We start from the raw sequence: 20,777 nt of genomic DNA on the forward strand, positions 1-20,777 counted from the left end.
ATGACGTCCGAAGCTTCGTTTTGGTAATGTGCTTTTTCGAACCTTGTTGCAAAATGCGAGATCCCACTGATTTCGCAGTGGTGCCGGTGCGTTCTTCAATGCAAAGTTTCTTTCAAACACTGACCTCTACAGGACACCTTATTTCCAAATTTTGTTTGATTTTTATCTTTCAATTTTTATTAGATTTTTTATAGCACCTGAACGGGTAGCTCAGCAGGTAGGGATGGGGATTTGGGATCAGACACCAGCATAGGCACAAGATCAAATCCTGGCGCAAGAACTGGCAAATCTGGTGCAGTCCATGAGGAGGAGATTGTGGTGGTTAATTTCTGTATTATCAAACGAGGAGAGTTAAACTTAACACACGAGTCAGAGTTATACTTAAACTACATCTTTAATAATAAGAGCTTTGCAATAGCAATGACTTTCAATGATGCAGCATTTCTAATGAACCATTGAAAGTGACCACACAATGGCTACTGAGATCTTTTATATCAAAGATGCACCCCTCTCAACCTTGATGACGAACAACAGATGCATAGAATGGTCACAAGGTTTGTATGAAATGTATCTATAATACATAGCACACAGCAACTGCTGTGTCAACAGTTTTCATTGTATAGACAAGTGTCTAGTCCTCCTACTCCAAATTGTAACCATCTCACCCTGGTACGGTATAGCACAAAAACATTACCTTATGTTATCTGGAATGCTTTTTAGGTTTTATCACCCAAAGACATCGTAAATCTCCTCTGTCAGTGTTATCTCATAGAGGTCCATCCTCAGTAGAACACACACACAATAGTTAACAGAACACTCTATTCTGTCGAATAAAACAACCATTATAATGCAATACAAGCATTATAACATAACCTTGAAATTTACACGACAAGATGCACTGCAGTACTTAATGCTGCAGGTGGCCACACCAAATACTGACTGTTACTTTTGATTTTGACCCCCCCTCCCCCAACATGTTCAGGGACACATTATTCAATTTCTGTTAGTGACTGTGACGTAGAAGTCCGTCACTGGCCGCGGGCAGCATTTGGTTCTTATATATACACATATTCATCACTCCTCCCTGCGCCATTATACCATAAGTTAACAATGTGGGTCGACACACAATTTAACTTCTGTCTTGGTGCATGCATTTCATACTTATCAATGTTGTGGATGAGCGCATTGTTTGTTTGTTCTGTTCCTCTCTCTCCATCTCTGTAGCTTCTGGGTATGCTGGAAAAGGACCCGAGCTAAGGGAATTGGGTTGGCTTTATAGTGCCTGTCCCAAATGGCTCATTAATGCATATGGGCATATTGAAAGATTGTCAGTAGTGATGTAATGTTGTAAATGTTATGTTGTGATATTGTTTAAAACCGTGTTGCAATGTATATCCTTTAGTATGTTTAGTTCATGGAAAATGTAGGTTTGTATTGTTAATTGATTAATTAATTAGGGTTAATTGTTCTGAGGGGAGGGGCTAGCCCTACAAAAGGAGCCTCTCTCCAGTCTCTAAGGGGGATTTTTTTGGATTGAGCTGTGGATGGGGCAGCATTGTTGTTAAGCTGTCCCATAAGGTAGACGTTGATGGCAGTACTGTTGTTTTCTGTTCCGGAATCACTTGTAAATAAACACCTTTGCACAGAAGAACTTTTGCGGTTCCGCCATCTTTTTATTTTTATAGAGGTTAGGATATCCAGTTTAGCCATCTGGCCTACTCTACGTGACAGTGACATATCTGGAACTTTGTCTGTTTTTGAACATGTTTAAATAATTGTATGAACACAAGATTAAGTTTGCTGAAAATAAAGCAGTTGACAGTGAGGAAGTTTCCTTCTTTTTCCTGAGTTTATTTCCCCACAGCCAGATTAATTTGTGGATACCATTTTTATGTCTCTGCGTGCAGTTTGAAGGAAGTTGCCAACTAGCGTTAGTGCAATTCCTAACTAACTATAACTTACTTCATAGTGCATGCAGGCATACAAATGGTATGCATGAATTCATCTGTCTGGGGAAGTAGATAAAGGCAATTAATAAATTAATTGCCAAAATCCCAAAGTATCCCTTTAATACACTTCTTTAACAGCACAGCCTGGTTATGTAATATATGTGTGTGTGTGGATTGCAGAGACCCAGCTGGAGGCCAAGGCAGCGCTGCAACAGGCTGTCAGATGAAGAAGCAGGGGAAGAGGGAAAAGGCCCTCAAGCTGCTGGTGCATGCGCTCAACATGAACCCGGACTTTGTGGAAGCTCTAACAGAGCTGGGGACCATTCTGGAGGAGGAGAAGGATGTTGTTCAAGCAGACCACCTATATACCAAGGCCCTGGCCATCTCACCATGCAACGAGAAGGCCCTGGCCATCTCACCATGCAACGAGAGGGCCCTGGTTAGCAGTGACCGCACACTCCCCCTGGTGGAGGAGATCGACCAACGCCACTTTGGGGTTATTGACAGTAAAGTAAGCAGTATGATGTCCATCCCCAAGGGTAACTCTGCCCTTAGACGTGTCATGGAGGAAACCTACTATTACCACATCTACCACACCGTGGCTATAGAGGGCAACACACTCACTCTGTCTGAGATCCGCCACATCATTGAGACTCGCTACGCCGTGCCCGGCAAGAGCCTCCAAGAGCAGAACGAGGTCATTGGTGTGGACGCAGCCATGAAGTACATTAACACCACGCTGCTGTCCCTCACTGTCAATGACATCCTGGAGATCCACCGGCGTGTGCTGGGCTACGCAGACCCTGTAGAGGGTGGGCGGCTGCGTACCAGCCAGGTTTTTGTAGGCCACCACATCTCACCCCACCCACATGAGCTGGTGCAGTGGCTCAACCCAGAGGAGGCCCTGCAGCTGCACCCTTTGGAATCCGCAGCGCTCACCCATTACAAGCTGGTGTATGTGCACCCCTTTGTGGACGGAAACGGGTGCACGTCACGGCTGCTAATGAACCTGGTGCTCAACCAGGCACGCTACCCACCCATCATTGTACGCAAATTTCAGAGTACTCCACTGCTCTGGACACAGCCAACAAGGGTGACGTCCGCTTCATAGCCAAATGCACAGAGATCATCCTGGATACCCTGCTAATCGCCACCACTGAGCACAGTGTGGGGCTGCCTGGCTCCAGCCACCACCAGGCCTGTCCCGACTGCAAACAAACCACCCCTGTCCACAACAGTGAGGGGACGGGAGTGAGTGGCGCATGACTGTTTGGCTTTGTATTTCTCTTTATTTAGATTTGCCAGTTTGGGGTTAATCTTGCTCTAAGTGTAAAGATATGTCAGTTGGTTTATGGATAAAGAGCAGCTCTGTGTCAATGATAGCATGACCTTGAACGTTTTTACTAGGAGAATGCATCTTTACAGAAATTAACATTCCCATATCTCATGGTTTGTTTCCTCATATCAGGTAGAGGTGCAGCCGTTTGAACTAATTATTACGTATGTGTTGTGAATAGAAAACATGTTTTCAGCTGCAGATTGTTGTCCGTATAGGGATAATAAGGGTCACATGTTTCTAACATTGAATAAACATAAGGGTCATGAACTTGTTGGTGCACAGACACAAATGGACCTGTTTCATACTCTTGCCAAAGCTACTCATTGTTTTTAGTGTCGGTTCTAAAGGACATTTAGGCCTATAATTCTGAATTTGCATTCTATTCATCTGAGTTATTTTGATGAGTGAATGCGTTACATTAACTGAAGGTGTTACAGTATGTGTACATGTCTGAGATGATTGAGTTGTGATTCTGCTTTGAATTGTCCCCCTTAAGAAATACAGTGCACAGTAGATCACTTGCGGTGTGTTGATTCAACATGTAGAATGTTCTGTGGTCAGGCGATAGGCAGGCCAACAGTCGTGTTATTCTGTCTTGTCATTTTGAGAACATGGTTTGCATCAATGTAATATACAGTACTATACTATACAGTAACTCATCTGGGTCATACTGTCTGCTATTTCACTGAAGAACTTTTATGTATTTAATCGTTTATTTTAATGTAATTAGGGCCTTTTCGGCCCTAAATGTGATATACTTAGTTTCAAAACTCAACATCTATTTGAATTGCTTTAATAAACAACTTAAGGTCAGAAATGGCAACAAAACCACAAGATGACATTTTTACAAGACTCATATCACAAGTGTAAAACTTGGAACAAGCGGTAAATAAAAGAATCACTGAACAAAAGTAAAAACAAGCTCAATCTCACAGGGTTGCGCTGACACTTTTGTAACTAAAAAAGAAGCTATTTCTAGTTTACATTTGCGTTCTCGTAATAGAAAAATGTGAACACCATGACAATGATTTCAAAATTACAACACAATGTACACCATATATTGGACAAACAGAAAGCAACTTCTAAAGCTCAAATGTTTGTAGTCTCTAACTAGATTAGGCCACTGTGGTGATAGAACGTCGTTAGATATAGCTAATAATTCTCAAACATACAAATGTATTACAAAACTATGGCCAATCACTTGGAGTGTGTGAATTCTGAACACACATGACGTTCCCCACTCATCCAAACAGGATTACTGGTCGACAGAATTGTTAATGACCACATTCATTTGAAAGGCAAATGAGATTTAGGAATTTAGTTCAAACCTTTACATTCCCACGATGTAATTTATTGAACTTATCAAATCTGCCTACAATATGTGGACATGGAGGGCTCTTGCAATCAAAACCGCTGCATAGATTCTTTCTCCCAACAATGGTTGATTCACTTGTGGACAGGACTGGTTAGAATGAGATGACAAAAGCCAAGGCCCTTTAGTGCTTCTCCAAACTGTCAGTTCATTCCCTACCCATCTCATAGTTTATTCAATACCCTAGACAGGAATGAGCAAATTGGAAACAATCTCAGGAATAAATGAGAATACATTTTTTAGTATTCCCTTCTAACCTTTCTAAACAGCCTAAACATGATGGGTTTAATGAGTCAGACAACCTTACATTACAGTGCCACCAAAGAAGTCCCAGTAAGGGAAAAATAAAGGATTATGTTTTTATGGGCAAAGACTTAAAATAGTCTAAATGTGAGCACAGAACTGGTGAGGAATGATTTCTGGCCAGTGCATATGCAAATTAATTATTTGTACAACTGCAGTTTTAGGTAATATTCTGTAAAGCGAAGCATTAGTCATTCACTGCATGGGAACAAATATTGTGATTCAAACGATCTGTTTGGATAGGGCAAAAAAAAAAAAAAGTGGTATGTTGACACCTTAAGGAAACTTAACACACAAAAAAAATTGTTCATTGTTGTAATACATATTTACACATACATCAATGTCAAGCTCTTGCATATACCTTTAAAACATGAGTCACAAGCTGGTTTTGTATTTTTTTTAAATCCCTTTCCAAAACAGAACACACGATAAGTAATATTTACATACACACATACGATACGTCTTTTATAAAACACCTTTCCCAATTAAAAACAAACTGAAATTGGTAATTAAAATAGGCACTCACACTTGTTCACAAGGATGTAGTAATATGGAGTCTGGGGCCAGTTGAGCCAGGGAGATTAAGGCTTTCTTACAGAAAGTGACAAGGAAGATGGGGGCCATTGGTGTGGAATAAAGGAGAGTCAAAAATGTACAGCACAATACCTGCCATCTCTTCTCCTCAAGGACACAAGATGGCTTTCCATACAAAGGCAGTTTTTATTATTTTCACTTTTTGAAAAGCATTTTAGCAAAGTCTGAATTAGACAAGGGCTTGGCTTGTGCTTCAATCCCAGCATCTCCAGATGCGCCCCCTGTGGGTTTAGGTGCAGTCCCATTCTCTGCTTTACTTTCTGATCCAGTCTGCCGATGTAGTGAACGAGGGAGTAATGAGAGCTGGGTGCGCCCTTTTCCCCTCCTGAAAAACAAATCCAAAGGAAATCAGACCTCTCAAATTCAAGTTATTGTTTCACATCTCTTTAGTGGGTGAGAATAGCAGTTTGTCTTATGAGTTAGATAAACAAATGGGCTGATAGGAATGAGTACCATGTTAAGGGAAATATCTTTGTCTATTAAATTGTTTTAGGTGCCAGTGTGTGTGAAGAATACATTATTCCTCGATCGTTGGGCAACTTACGATCCATAGACCATAGACCGGGGCATCATGGCTCCCACAGGTCTGCTGAAGCCAGGCTTGTCGGCAGTGTTTCTGCGAGGCGGGTTGCTAATGGCAACAGAGAGTGTGTGTTCCTGTAGTACTGTGCCATCCAACTTCAGCACGGCCTGGGAGGCCTGAGCCTCATCCCCAAACTCCACGTACGCCAGACCCTGCAGATACCACACAGTAGCACATTAGACCAGCAAAATCTAATGACAAATGTGTCAATGGAGCTTTTACATTTGTAATTCAAACGATCTGTTTGGATTAGTAATGTGACAAATAGAACATTTAACGTTGAAACAGAATTAGTTGAAATCAGGGCTAGAGGCGTCACTACAGACCCTGGTTCGATTTCAGGCTGTATCACAACTGGCCGTGATTGGGAGTCCCATAAGGCGGTGAACAATTCGCAAAGCGTCATCCAGGTTAGGGTTTGGCCGGGGTAGGCCATCAATGTAAATAATAATTTGTTCTTAAACCGACTAGTTAAATAAAATAGTTTGGATGTTTTATTCGCATTACAACAAATAAGACTCAAGCAAATAACTATTCTTAACATCTTGATAGAGAAAGGAATAACCCTACCTACCAGCGTTATGCCTCACCTTGGGTTTGCCTGAGCGGTTGGTGACCAAGCGGATGTCTTTAATGGTGCCATGAACCTTGCACAGCTCCTCTAGCTGCTCCTTGGTGCAGGAAAAGGGCAGGCCCGAGATAAAGATCTTGTGTTTCTCTAAGTTTGTGTTGTACTTAAACACCTAGAGGAAGAGAAATTAAGTTACTTACATGGTGAACCACCATTCCATTCATTCACCTCTAAATGCAAACTAACAGATGTGGGTCTCTTACCTTAAAATCAGGGTTCTTGTTTTTATCCACACAGGGTGATACGAACATGGGTCTGCCTTCCACCTCTTGCCGGTCCATCTTCAGGGCCTCGACCACAGACGCCTTGCCCTCAAACTGTACGTAGCAGTACCCTCTGAAGCCCTTGGCAGCATAGACGGGGCGCACTGACTGGACAGGACCACAGGGCTCAAACAACTTCTTCAGCCTCTTCTCTGGATCCTCCATGGTGAAGGCCAGGTTACTGATAAACACACTGCAGTCGTCCTTGCGTAGCTCGGGGTCGTCTTCCTGGGTCTTCCATACGGTGGCTGGCGCCACCTGCTGGCCCCTCTTAGTACCAGGGGTTTCCTGTCTGCGGCCAGGGGGGGCTCTCCTCCCAAACAGCCCACTCTCTGTCCCCATGAACTCCTCAGCACCACCACATCCCCCCCTGAAGCCTTGGTCGCCCTCTCTTCGGTGCCTCTTTGGAGGTTGCTCTGTTGCACAGAGGTGACACAAAGATTGCGCAAACACACAGGATTACTTCTATACATGCCACTTTATTAGCATAAGTGGAGACCAAGCCATAATAATCCTATGTTAAATAAAGGTATGATCTTCATGCTTCTCCTTACCCGATTCCTCTCCCCACTCATCCTCGTAATCCTTGTCCTCTGCCTTCCGCTTCTCTCCAGGCCTGCTGCCTTTCTGGCCCTTCTTCTGGTTCTTCTTGTCTGCCTTGGCCCTCCGCCGCTGATCAGTCTTCTCCTCCACCTGTCGAGCCACATGGGCCTCTTTCTCTGTCACCTGAGAGGGACAGGGATGACGTTATGAACCTGACAGTTCCAGTCCTCAGGAAGCTGATTGGTGTCACAGTTTTGCCCCAGCTAACACACCTGAATCCAATAATAAACTAATCATGATCTTCAGTTTAGAATGCATTTGGATTAAATCAGCGGTGTTTGCTAGGGATGGAGAAAGTGACACCAATCAGGCTCCCGACAACTGGAGTTGCCCAGGTATTACAGCCTGAATTTATACATTGAGATGTTTTGTGTCACTGGTCTACACACAATGCCCCATTAAGTGAGGTTTAGCTTTTTGAAAGGTTTACAAAAAAAAATATATATGGAAAAGAGTCAAGTATGCAACCTCTTATGGCAAACCTAAAGCACATTTTTACTCCTGAACTGATTAACAAGTCACATAATAAGTTGTGTGCAATAAGTGTTTAACATGCTTTCTGAATGACTACCTCATCTCTGTACCCCACATATATAATTAATTATCTGTAAGGTCCCTCAGTCAAGCAGTGAATTTTAAACACAGATTCAACCACAGACCAGGGAGGTTTTCCAATGCCCCGCAAAGGGCACCTATTGGTAGATGGGTAAATATTTTAAAAAGCATTGAATATCCCTTTGAGCATGGTGAAGTTATTAATTAGACTTTGGATGGTGTATCAATACACCCAGTCACGACGAAGATATAGGTGTCCTTCCTAACTCAGTTGCCAGAGAGGAAGGAAACTGCTCAGGGATTTCACCGTGGCAAATTGTTACTTTAAAACAGCTTGAGTTTAATGGCTGTGATAGGAGAAAAAAACAACATTGTAGTTACTCCACAATACTAACTAAATTGAGAGTGAAAATATTCCAAAACATGCATCCTGTTTGCAACAAGGCACAACAAAATGTGGCAAAGCAATTAACTTTTTGTCCTGAATACAAAGTGTTTGTGTTATGTTTGAGGCAAATCTAATACAACACATTACTCTCCATATTTTCAAGCATAGTGGTGGCAGCATCATGTTATGGGTATGCTTGTAATCGTTAAGGACTGGGGAGTTTTCTAGCAATGCTCAACAACCAATTTGACAGCGCTTAAAGAATGATGGGCAAATGTTTCACAATCAAGGTGTGGAAAGCTCTTACAGACGTACCCACATCTGTCATCGCTGCCAAAGGTGCTTGTACAAAGTATTGCCCCAGGGGTGTGAATACTTATGTAAATTAGATATTTCTGTATTTCATTTTCAATAAATCTGCCCCAAAAAACAAAACATGATTTCACTTTGTCATTATGTGTGTAGATGGGTGAAAAAATAAATCAATTTAGAATTCAGGCTGTGCACCAACAAAATGTGGAAGAAGTCCAGGGGTATGAATACTTTCTGAAGGCACTACGTCCACAGGCATGACTAGCAGCAGTGTTGTTTTGAGTGTTGCTGTGTCGTCCTACCTTGGCCCTCTGCTCATTGACTCTGTTCAGCCGTGTCTCAGTCTTCTGCACCGCTGCATCCCAGTCCTCCAGAGAACCTGGAGGTTACATAGAACAAACCGCAATGAAACATTCACCTTACTCTCAGACTAAGGTTTTACCAATACAGTGTTGTTTTCAACAAATCAGCCAATCCAGCCCATCAACCAACTGACACTCCAGATACCTGTCCACTTATTGAGGGGATTTGGTTAAGCTCATGGTTGGTGAGAGTTCGCACTGGTGAAAAGTGATTGCATTCGTTTTGGAACCAGGCTGCCTCCCGGGCCTGACCTAGGTGCCCCGCTATGGCCGACGGCGAAGTCGGCGCAGAACAAAAGTGACACAAGTTAAGTACGTGGAGTAATGAGTAGGATTCTGTGTTTTCACATTCTAAAGTGATTGTTTTGATAAAAACGCTTTCTGCCTTCCCAATGAAAACTAGTTTGAAAATTCTTAAATATATTTTAATGGAAAATAGATGTTTGTTTCTGAATAATGCATCATGCTGCCTTATTTTACAATATGACCAAGAGGCACAAAGTACGGCAAATTCGCACTTCCCTCTCCGGCTTTGTGGTCACATGACGGGCCATAGCCCAGTGCAACCCAGACCAGCTTAATCGAATCTCCTCATTCATGACATTTCCATCACGTTGACTTACCCTCAACCCTCTCAAAGGTGAGCAGGACCTCGCACACATGCTCTGGGTAGTCGGAGGTACACTGGACGGCCCTGTGGAGGGCTTTCCTGCAGTGGAGAGCATCTCCGTACGACCTGCAGAGTCAGAAAACATCACACACAAAATCAGCATCAGATTTGTCACTAATAAATCAATATCTCTAACCTTGAAAACAACAGTTTATAGGTGACGACTAAAGAGTGACCTCACTGACCTCTCCAGGTTATAGTACTCCAACCACATGTTGGCGAATTTGGCGTTCCCTTTGGTCATGATGCTGTCCCACAGTTCTCTGGCCTTCTGCATGTTCTTACAATGCAAGGCCTGGTCAAAGAGAGGAAAGAGGTGGTTTAAAAATCACATTTGAATTTGTATAGATGCTGTTTTTGCACTGATAGAAGCAAGTGAACACAAGTGTGTCATAATCTTCACCCTTACCTCTATCTTTGCCCAGACCTGCATGATAGTACAAGAGGGGTCTCCACTTTCACTAAACCCTTAAAAGGAGCAAGACATGGTGGTGAGTCTCCAACACAAACACACAAAGACAGATGAACAGTACACAGGCTGCAGGTCCACTTACTCTCTTCCACATCCTGTTTCATATAGTCCAGGGACCGGGTGAAGGCTGCCCGCAGCTCCTCCAGCTCCCTGCTCGACTCTGGAAATGCATAATGCCATTATCAATAGAGGACTTCTTTCATGTATACACTTGACTCCACTAATAAGATTGTATTACTTATGTTACTTTGCATTACCCAATGTTAAGGTGCTTTCACCTTTACTGAAATCGACGCGCCGCCTCAGGTAATCAAGGTATGCTTCCCAGATATTCACGTAATCTGTGGCTTGTATGAAACCAGCATTCAGGGCCCTTTCAAAAACATCTGTGGAAGAGATGTTTTTGAAGAGATGATCTTCATAATTCCACAGTCTCATGGGCAAAACAACTCCTGTAACCAAGTTCACCTATTTTCATTGAAAATGAAAACAAATGTCTTCTTTGTTTACAATCTTTGTTTACATCCACTCCACATATGACAGATATTAGTGTTGCCACCATGACCCTCCTGTGGTCCAGTGGTTACCTGAGATAGTGTGGTGGTCAGCCCCATGCCTCTCCAGGGCCAGCAGGTAGTTCTTCCACAGGCCCATGGTCCAGGGGCAGTTCCTGACCGCACGGTCGTGAGAGGACAGGACCAGGTCTTTGATCTTCAGTTGGCGGTCCTGAGGCAACAGCAATTCGATACAGTAGAGTATCCGCATTAGAGGTCGACCTGATTAATCGGAATGGCCGATTAATTAGGGCCGATTTCAAGTTTTCATAACAATCGGAAATCTGTATTTTTGGGTGCCGATTTGCCGATTTTTTAAAATAGCTTTATTTAACTAGGCAAGTCAGTTAAGAACACATTCTTATTTTCAATGACGGCCTAGGAACGGTGGGTTAACTGCCTTGTTCAGGGGCAAAATTACATAATTTCACCTTGTCAGCTCGGGGGATCCAATCTTGCAAACTTACAGTTAACAAGTCCAACACAATAACGACCTGCCTCTCTCTCATTGCACTCCACAAGGAGACTGCCTGTTACGCGAATGCGGTAAGCCAAGGTAAGTTGCTAGCTAGAATTAAACGTATCTTATAAAAAACAATCAATCCTAATCACTAGTTAACTACACATGTTTGATGATATTACTAGATATTATCTAGCGTGTCCTGCGTTGCATATAATCTGACTGAGCATACAAGTATCTAACTGAGCGGTGGTAGGGAGAAGCAGGCGCGTAAACATTCATTCAAACAGCACTTACGTGCGTTTTGCCAGCAGCTCTTCGTTGTGCGTCAAGCATTGCGCTGTTTATGACTTCAAGCCTATCAACTCCCGAAATGAGGCTGGTGTAACCGAAGTGAAATGGCTAGCTAGTTAGCGCGCGCAAATAGCGTTTCAAACGTCACTCGTTCTGAGCTTTCTAGTAGTTGTTCCCCTTGCTCTGCTTGGGTAACGCTGCTTCGATGGTGGCTGTTGTCGTTGTGTTGCTGGTTCGAGCCCAGGGAGGAGCGAGGAGAGGGACGGAAGCTATACTATTACACGGGCAATACTAAAGTGCCTATAAGAACATCCAATAGTCAAAGGTTAATGAAATACAAATGGTATAGAGAGAAATAGTCCTAGAATTCCTATAATAACTACAACCTAAAACTTCTTAACTGGGAATATTGAATAATCATGTTAAAAGGAATCACCAGCTTTCATATGTTCTCATGTTCTGAGCATGGAACTTAAACGTTAGGTTTCTTACATGGCACATATTGCACTTTTACTTTCTTCTCCAACACTTTCTTTTGCATTATTTAAACCAAATTGAACATGTTTCATTTGAGGCTAAATTGATTTTATTTATATATTATATTAAGTTAAAATAAGTGTTCATTTAGTATTGTTGTAATTGTATATATATATTTTTTTTTATAAAAAATATATAAAAAACAATAATTGTTTTTTAAAAACATCGGCCAATTAATCGCTATCAGATTTTTTGGTCCAATAATCGGTATTGGCGTCGAAAAACCATAATCGGTCGACCTCTAATCCGCATATTATTTTTGATGATATTATATTGATTCTGTCTCCAAGTATCGAGAGAGATATATTAGTACTAGTCAAAAGTTGACACCTACTCACTCATTCAAGGGTTTTTCTTTATTTACTATTTTCTACATTGTAGAATAGTATCCAAAAAAGGTATTACACAAATCAAAATATATTTTAGATTCTTCAAAGTAGCCACCTTTTGCCTTGATGACAGCTATGCACTCCATTTCACACTCTTGGCATTCTCTCAACCAGCTTCACCTGAAATTATTTTCCAACAGTCTTGAAGGAGTTCCCACATATGCTGAGCACTTGTTGGCTGCTTTTCCTTTACTCTGTGGTCCAACTCATCCCAAACCATCTCAATTGGGTTGAGGTCAGGTGATCTGATGCAGCACTCCATCACTATCCTTCTTGGTCAAATAGCCCTAACACTGCCTGGAGGTGTGTTGGGTCATTGTCCTGTTGAAAAACAAATATAGTCCCACTAAGCCCAAACCAGATGGTGTATCACTGCAGAATGCTGTGGTAGCCATGCTGGTTAAGAGTGCCTTGAATTCTAAATAAAGGCTCACAAAGACACGGCGGTTGGAACGAAATCTCTCAAATTTGGACTCATTAGACCAAAGGACAGATTTCCACCGGTCTAATGTCCATTGCTTGTGTTTCTTGGCACAAGCAAGTCTCTTCTTTTTATTGGTGTTCTTAGTAGTGCTTTCTTTGCAGCAATTTGACCATGAAGGCCTGATTCACACAGTCTCCTCTGAACAGTTGATGTTACTTGAACTCTGTGAAGCCTTTATTTGGGATTTAATCTGCAGTGCAGTTAACTCTAATGAACTTATCCTCTGCAGTAGAGGTAACTCTGGGTCTTCCTTTCCGGTGGTGGTCCTCATGAGAGCCAGTTTCATCATAGCGCTTGATGGTTTTTGCGACTGCACTTGAAGAAACTTTCAAAGTTCATGGAATTTTCTGCATTGACTGACCTTCATGTCTTGAAGTAATGATGGACTGTCGTTTCTCTTTGCTTATTTGAGCCGGTCTTGCCATAATATGGACTTGGTCTTTTACCAAACAGGGCTATCTTCTGTATACCACCCCTACCTTATCACAACACAACTGATTTGCTCAAATGCATTAAGGAAAGAAATTCCACAAGTTAACTTTTAAGAAGGCACACCTGTTAATTGAAATGCATTCCAGGTGACTACTTTATAAAGCTGGTTGAGAGAATGCCAAGAGTGTGCAAAGCTGCCATCAAGGCAAGCGTGGCTACTTTGAAGAATCTCAAATATAAACTACATTTTGATTTGTTTAACAATTTTTGGTTACTACATGATTCCATATGTGTTATTTCATCGGTTTGATGTCTTCACTATCATTCTACAATGCAGAAAATAGTAAAAAATAAAGAAAAACCATGGAATGAGGTGGTGTCCAAACTTTTGACTGGTACTGTATATATATATAACCCAATAATCACACTCACTACTTACCAACTATATAACCCAATAGTCAGATTCATTACTTACCAAAGACAGCAGCAAATTCCAATAAAACTTATGTTACATCACGTTTTGAAGTTGACTTTCCTTGCTTTGTCTAACACTATCATGACTGTAGCAAAGAAATTGTGAGTGCAGTATTTATTTAGTTTTATATTCATAGCACAAACAATTGTTAGCAAGTTTCACACACTGGCATTAGCCACAAGGGAAAGGCCTGCCCCAGCAAGTGCAGAGGGAGGTTGCCTAGCAACACATGTCTGGGGGAGCCAATGTCTGTACTGCACAACAAATTCCAATGATTTGTGAAGATGTGTAGAAAGGCAGCTAAAATGGCTTTGAAAAAATATGATTTCAACTAATAGGGAGAAGTATCTAACAAAATAACATTCACTGATCCTAAACCATTTACCTATAATAGAAATGTTGATACATTTGTGGACAAAATTCTTAACTGCTTCTCAAAAGAGAGGCCGCAGTAGCCAAGACGAATGCCAGTTGAATTTTTGTAGAGCTGTCTTTCTGTATACTATCAACAGTAGCCTACTGCTAATTTTCAACTATGTTCACTATTGAAAGTGAACTTTTGTAAATCACTTTCCCTCAAAATAAATAAGCTCAGCGAGTGGATTGATTAGTTTGAGTTTTTTTGATAGTCTGGACAGTCCACATGTGAATTATAGTTTACAATTTAGTCTGACGCTCTTATCCAGAGTGACTTACAGTTAGTGCTGATCTTAAGATAGCTAAGTGGGAGAACCACATCTCAAGTAAGTAAAATGTTCATAAATTAAGTAGTCATCAGCAAAGTCAGTGCTAGTAGGGAGACAAAAGTAAAGTGTGAGTCTTAGTTTACAAAGGTTCTTTTTTTGGGGGGGGGGGGGATTATTGAATGATTGATTTATCGACTCACCCATGTACTGCTCAATAAAATGCGACTTGCATCAAGTATGGTGGTGCTAGAATGAACGGTCAATTATATTGCTCAAATAAAGCATGAGTTTTCCACGTGTAATCTCAATGCGGTGCACCAGCAGTTTTCTATTGGACTTTTACAGGGCATGTCGAACTGGAACGCCAAATGCACTGAGAAGTTACTGGCCCCGTTGGCAAATGACTAGACTTGATCCTCTCAGTCAGTATATGAAGTGAGACACAGTTGATAGAAGAATCGAAAGTAACAAATTCTAGTACCAAAATGTTTTTTCATGCTATAGTATCGAAAAAGTACCTAGGTTTCTGTACACCGTGCAACACTATTGACAAGGAACTCAAAGACAGCAAATCTTCTATAATTTCTACCTGGGTGATATTAAGGACATGTTTTTGTTAGATAGGTGCAACCATTGGATAGCAGAAATGTTTCACTACAGCAGCTACTGATATTCCACACCTCTGTAGATGTGAAAAGACCTACACCTGCAACACAACACTGCACCAGGAATAATATACTGCCAAACTCCATTAGGCAGTGTCATGATTTGATTAATGTGTGGAAGCATATAATTCAGTTAAATCACACTTCCAATGTAACCAATTCCCTGAGTATATGCAGGAGATGACTAGATTTAATCACAGCACTTCCACAGCATATAGCTACCTTGATGGCTTTCTTTATTTCCTTAAATTCTATAGTTGTGAGACACAGAATGTGAGACACAGAAAGTGCCAAAACTGGGCTTCTTAAAGACAGCCTAATGGATTACAGGTTAGGAACCATATGATTAAAAGTATTTTTTTCCCTTCAAACTAGTGAAACGCCAAGGCTCTGATGAATTACTCTGTCTGTGTTTGCTATCGCAGCATCTAATTACCATCCCATTAAAGATATTCAAAGGCCCATGAATACATTTCAGGAGCTGCTGGGGAGAGGGAGACGGCTGGCTGTGAGTAATTAAAATGGGGGGGGGGGGGGGGGGCACTCACCAGGTATTTGGTGTACTTTGCCCACATGTCTGGTACCAGGCAGTTTTCTGACAATGCCCGCTCAAAGATGATCTGGATCCGTGCTGGGTCACCCTCCTTTTGCTCATAGTCAATGTAGGTCTGATACTCTGCCAGCTTGGGTGGCTCGGCTATCATCTGGAACACAAATGTTGGCATGTTAAGGGCATTGAGCAGATAACCATGTCTAGAATAAAGACTCAGAGTCCACAGAGATTTCACACGCATAAAAAAGCAAGACCTTTGCTTAAGCACATAATACTTCAAATGATACACAACTTTACTACTAATCCACTGCTACTTTCTAGGCAGTGTAATCAAATTGAATGCTTAAAATCCATTAAATACTTCTAAAACAAACAGTATGGTACAAATGTCCAGACTAGAATACAATCTAGGTAAGTACCAGAGTCTCCTCATAAGGCTTGCTCTTCTCCATTTCTTGCAGGGCCCCCTTGTACTTCTGGGAGACTGTATCAGACACTCCCTGGTCAGACCACTCTTCATACTCTGCATATGTTCCATCCATGTCTGCAAAAGAGCACAGTTATCATTACGAAAAACCTTTCACACTCAACCCTGAATATGCATACAACAGCCAGCCACATTCTAAGTGTGGCTAAGAATGAAGGTGATTATATAAAAAGCATACTGTGCGTTTATTACAATGACTTGAATGGAGACACACCAATAGTTCCAAATCTCATTTATTGGGACATTGGATTTTGAAATGTTCGAGTTCTTCCTCATTTGACTAATAACACACAGCCATGTAAATGCTTCACCGGTTTTCTTTTTCTCTGTGCCATCATCTTGTGGGGGTACAAAACACTGACTGATGACAGGCCATAGATAAGGAGGGATTATACACTGAGCATTGGCACAGGTCATAGAAGAGGGAGATGGGTTTAGCCGTTCCAGAAATGCCTCCGGTGGCCGTTCAGCTGTATCAGAAAAAAGGCAGCAGACAATGCCAGACCATTTATCTCTTGGCCAGTTCTGCACTTAGATGAAAGGTTGGTCAGGGACCACATTACTGGGCCTGGTGAGGATGAGTGCTTTCTCTGTAAACTTCTGTTTAGTCTTTCAAAAGCCACATAGTAAGAGAAAGCAACACACCACAACTCTCCTGACATTGCACTGGCTCTCCACATCTGTCCTGAAAAGGTCTTTGCAACGGGTACCTCCCAAGTCTGCCATGATGGACTCTTAAGGACATGCTATTCCATCCAACCGAATCTCCTCCCCTCTGTACAGCACCACCCCCAGAGACGAGCAGGAAGAGCCTTACCCATTAAGGGGATGGACAGCTGGCGGCGGAACAGAGTGTGGATGCGCTCGAGCTGAGCGTTCAGAAGCTCCTGCTGCTCGCGGGTGGGAACGCTGCCAAGGGGCGGCTGAGGAGAAAGCAGGGAGAGAAAACGGATTCAAAATCCAGCAAAGAGACTGGTTTGTGTAATATCAGATTGAGTTCAAATCATGCGTTTTTGTTTCTGCCTAATACTCAGATATAAGGAAAACGTACCAAATCAAATCAAATTTATTTATATAGCCCTTCGTACATCAGCTGATATCTCAAAGTGCTGTACAGAAACCATCATTCATTTAGCAAATGTTCTTATACAAAACACTAGTGATTGGGAAATGGATAGTTACATACGGCATATAAATTTTAGGCGATAAATCACCATATCGCATTGACAGTATCGCAATAATTGTGCTAGTTTGCTGTACGTGCACCAAAACACAAGTATTTCTCCTTCATAGCGTGTTCTCCATCTTTTCAAATAGGGAGGAAATTTGTTTTTCGGCACTTTTATTTCCACGACTGATCAAAACTTGTTTTCTCATGGCTCTCTTGTCCTTCTGCAGCAGACATATGGTCAGCAATATGTTTGGAACATCAAATCACAGTATCGAATTGCAATACATATAGAATCGTGAGAACCGCAATACATATCGGCACATAAGTATTGAGATAATAATGTATAGCAATTCCGAGCCCTACAAAACACCCTAAGAAATAAAGACATGGGGAGGAATAGAGAAATGAGTAGCATGTTGCAGCTATTTGAGATCATTATTCTTCAGGGGAGCTCACCTGAACTGTTGCCAGTATGGCGTTCTCAAACTCCCTGTAGGCCTCCCACACTGTCGCCCCCTTGGTCATGTGCAGCCCCACAGCTGTCAGGGCTCTCTCGAAGATGGACCTCACCTTCTCCATCCCACCAGGCAGTCCCATGCCCCCGATAGAGTATTGGGCATATTCCAGCCAGATTTCAGGGCCTGAAGGCCACACAAGAATTGCAATGTTTAGTTTACAATAACATCACATCATATAAAATCGTAACACAAGCCAATGAGTGGGGGCAGAACTCACAGATATAATCTTTCATAGCCGTCTCAAAGAGCTCATAGACTTTCTCCCGGTTCGGCTCCTCTTCTGTTAGGTGGATCTCATCCTTGAGCCAGTCCAGCCAAATCTCTGCAGGAGGACAAGTCAGCTTTGCATACAGTTCACAACAACATTCAATATGTTCAAAACAATGAAACCATCACAACTTTCCACAGGAATGTGTTGAAACAGTAAACCTTGTTCCAAATGATTAAATCATCATCCATAAAAGGCCAATCAAATCACAACAAAAGGAGCAGCAGAACTGTTTTCAACCAGTCTTAAATGCTGACTAGACCTGGCGCGCGCGTACGCCATCGCGCACATGTTGATTTTTGTCCACCCACTCAATATGCGATCAGGACACGCAGGTTGAAATATCAAAAAGAACTCTGAACCAACTATATTCATTTGGGGACAGGTTGAAAAAAACAAACATTTATGGCAATTTAGCTAGCTTGCTGTTGCTAGCTGATTTGTTATGGGATATAAACACTGAGCTGTTATTTTACCTGAAATGCACAAGATCCTCTACTCCGACAATTAATCCACAAACAAAAGTGTAAATCGAGTTAGAGATGACTAGAAACGTCTTTCAGGTTTCTTCTTCTTCTGACTTTATATGGCGGTTGGCAACCAACTTTAAGGTGCATTACCACCACCAACTGGACTGGAGTGTGGACCTCAGCTCATCTTTCAATCAACAGTATATGCTTCTAAAAACCTATGAGGAAATGGAATGGGCAGGCCTTGCAGTGTGTCAAGCAGTCACAAATAGAACCAAGTTACATTTCAGCGCCTGGCTACGCAGATGCTTGTGCAATGATTGAATAACGTGTGTACATTTATTTTGCAATACTCGCTCATGTGACGCAGGTGATGTGGTCAGCACGTTAGATGTAATCCAGTCTACTGCACGTAGCACTTCAGCTCAATCATAGAAGTAGTAATGCACAAAGCTGTCTGCAACACCACATCTCCAGAGGCCATCAGACACCAACCAACCTTCAGTGAGTGGGAAGAGCTCACTCATCTTCTGCCTTGCCTTACGCAGCCGAGGCAGCTCCCCCTCCTGCCTCAGGAGTTTTATGAGGTCCACATGACAGTTGTAATCAAAAGCATTGATGGACAGCTGAAAGTTAGAGTATAGAGTCAGACCAACAACCACTGGGGTGCATTTTCAAAGTGTCTTTGGTAAGCAAACAAACACACAACGTTACTAAACAGGACTCCACCACTTCATTGTGTAGTAAGATTGTGAAATCAACCAAGTACTGTTACATTTTGTTGCTGACTGTCTAGTTAGCTACCTTACTAGCTGCAGCTCGCAAAAAAGGGCGCGTGTTTACAGCTGCTGCAAGCACGTTGTCGTTGGGGAAATCAACTTCGCAGAAGCATGGATTTGTTGCCTATCTAGCTAACGCCAATGTAACTTGCTAACTAACTGCCTAGAAATCAGTATTTGATATGTATTAAATTCGTAAGTATTATATTATTGTGGCTAGGTAACATGCTAGCAAGTTATGAGTCAACATTAGCTAGTATAGTAACGTTACGTAGTCAACGTTACTCCAACGAAGCTAGCTGGCTAATAGTAGCATGCTAGCTAGCTTACGTTCTTTTCAATGTAAGCGGTGCAAGTCTGCAAACAAGCCAACTTGCTATTTGATGTGGATTGCTTTCAAATCTCAATGTAACCGACAACGTTGTTGACAAAGGTTAGATAAATGGCTAGCTAGGTTTCCATGAATTTCTCAAACAAAGCTAGAGTAAGTTAGCTTAGGTAGCTAAATTTGCTAACGTACCTGCTCCTCCAAACGCTGAATTTCGGCTTCATTCTCTTTTTCGTCTTCTGATGAATTGTCTGTTTCATCGTCGGAATTTTCAATTCCCAAACCCTCCTCTTCGTCTGAATCCATTTCATTTTCCATCACTGCCTCTTCCTCCATCTCTTGCAACTGAGTCTCATCTGCGTCCCCTATTGCTGCCATGTTGGAACTTTGTCTGCCTGGTAACAGTCAGTGAGAGCTTTCCAAGGTGAGAAGGGTGCAACTGCAGCCCGTAATTCGGGGCGTTCCTGCATGTGGGCATTCCTGCACCTGCAGGAACCCCTCTTTATAAACTCGGCAAAAAAAAGAAACGTACCTTTTTCAGGACCCTGTCCTTCAAAGATAATTCATAAAAATCTTCACAGATCTTCATTGTAAAGTGTTTAAACACGGTTTCCCATGCTAGTTCAATGAACCATGAACAATTAATGAACATGCACCTGTAGAATGATCGTTAAGACACAAACAGCTTACAGACAGTAGGCAATTAAGGTCACAGTTCTGAAAACTTAGGACACTAAAGAGGCCTTTCTACTGACTCTGAGGAACACCAAAAGAAAGATGCCCAGGGTCCCTGCTCATCTGCGTGAATGTGCCTTAGGCATGCTGCAAGGT

At 42.0% G+C, this 20,777-nt stretch overlaps 1 protein-coding gene and 1 pseudogene across 4 annotated transcripts; one reads left to right on the top strand and one right to left on the bottom strand.

Moving 5' to 3' along the window:
- Nucleotides 1–893: 893 nt before the first annotated feature.
- Nucleotides 894–5,339, top strand: LOC109873754 (protein adenylyltransferase FICD-like; annotated as a pseudogene). The gene is made up of 2 exons (XR_004207032.1): nt 894–903; nt 2,130–5,339. The product of XR_004207032.1 is annotated as a protein adenylyltransferase FICD-like (transcript).
- Nucleotides 4,066–20,407, bottom strand: LOC109880588 (squamous cell carcinoma antigen recognized by T-cells 3). 3 transcript variants are annotated; one of them, XM_020472792.2, is made up of 19 exons: nt 20,139–20,407; nt 19,339–19,465; nt 18,319–18,423; nt 18,040–18,224; nt 17,230–17,335; nt 16,345–16,469; nt 15,921–16,076; nt 10,984–11,122; nt 10,675–10,782; nt 10,479–10,556; nt 10,334–10,392; nt 10,110–10,219; nt 9,878–9,990; nt 9,195–9,271; nt 7,589–7,760; nt 6,975–7,450; nt 6,731–6,883; nt 6,102–6,292; nt 4,066–5,882 (listed from the first exon to the last, which is right to left on the bottom strand). In XM_020472792.2, the coding sequence occupies exons 1-19, from the start codon at nt 20,322–20,324 to the stop codon at nt 5,693–5,695; spliced, it is 2,856 nt and encodes a 951-aa protein (XP_020328381.1). In that variant the 5' UTR covers nt 20,325–20,407; the 3' UTR covers nt 4,066–5,692. The 3 variants fall into 3 exon arrangements, with proteins under 3 accessions (XP_020328381.1, XP_020328373.1, XP_020328385.1); XM_020472784.2 differs by having other exon boundaries at nt 10,654–10,782; XM_020472796.2 differs by lacking the exon at nt 19,339–19,465 and having other exon boundaries at nt 10,654–10,782; nt 20,139–20,249.
- Between the last annotated feature and the right edge of the window lie 370 nt (nt 20,408–20,777).

This window comes from Oncorhynchus kisutch, linkage group LG3 (genome assembly GCF_002021735.2).
Source record: "Oncorhynchus kisutch isolate 150728-3 linkage group LG3, Okis_V2, whole genome shotgun sequence".
In the NCBI taxonomy this organism is placed as follows: Eukaryota; Metazoa; Chordata; class Actinopteri; order Salmoniformes; family Salmonidae; genus Oncorhynchus; species Oncorhynchus kisutch.

Coding starts and splice junctions, on each gene's coding strand:
- LOC109880588 (XM_020472784.2), bottom strand. CDS start 20,324: ATGGCAGCAATAGGGGACGCAGATGAGACTCAGTTGCAAGAGATGGAG. Junction 16,077..16,344: donor AGCCTTATGAGGAGACTCTG/GTACTTACCTAG, acceptor TTTGTGTTCCAG/ATGATAGCCGAGCCACCCAA. Junction 10,220..10,333: donor AGGTCTGGGCAAAGATAGAG/GTAAGGGTGAAG, acceptor CTCTTTGACCAG/GCCTTGCATTGTAAGAACAT.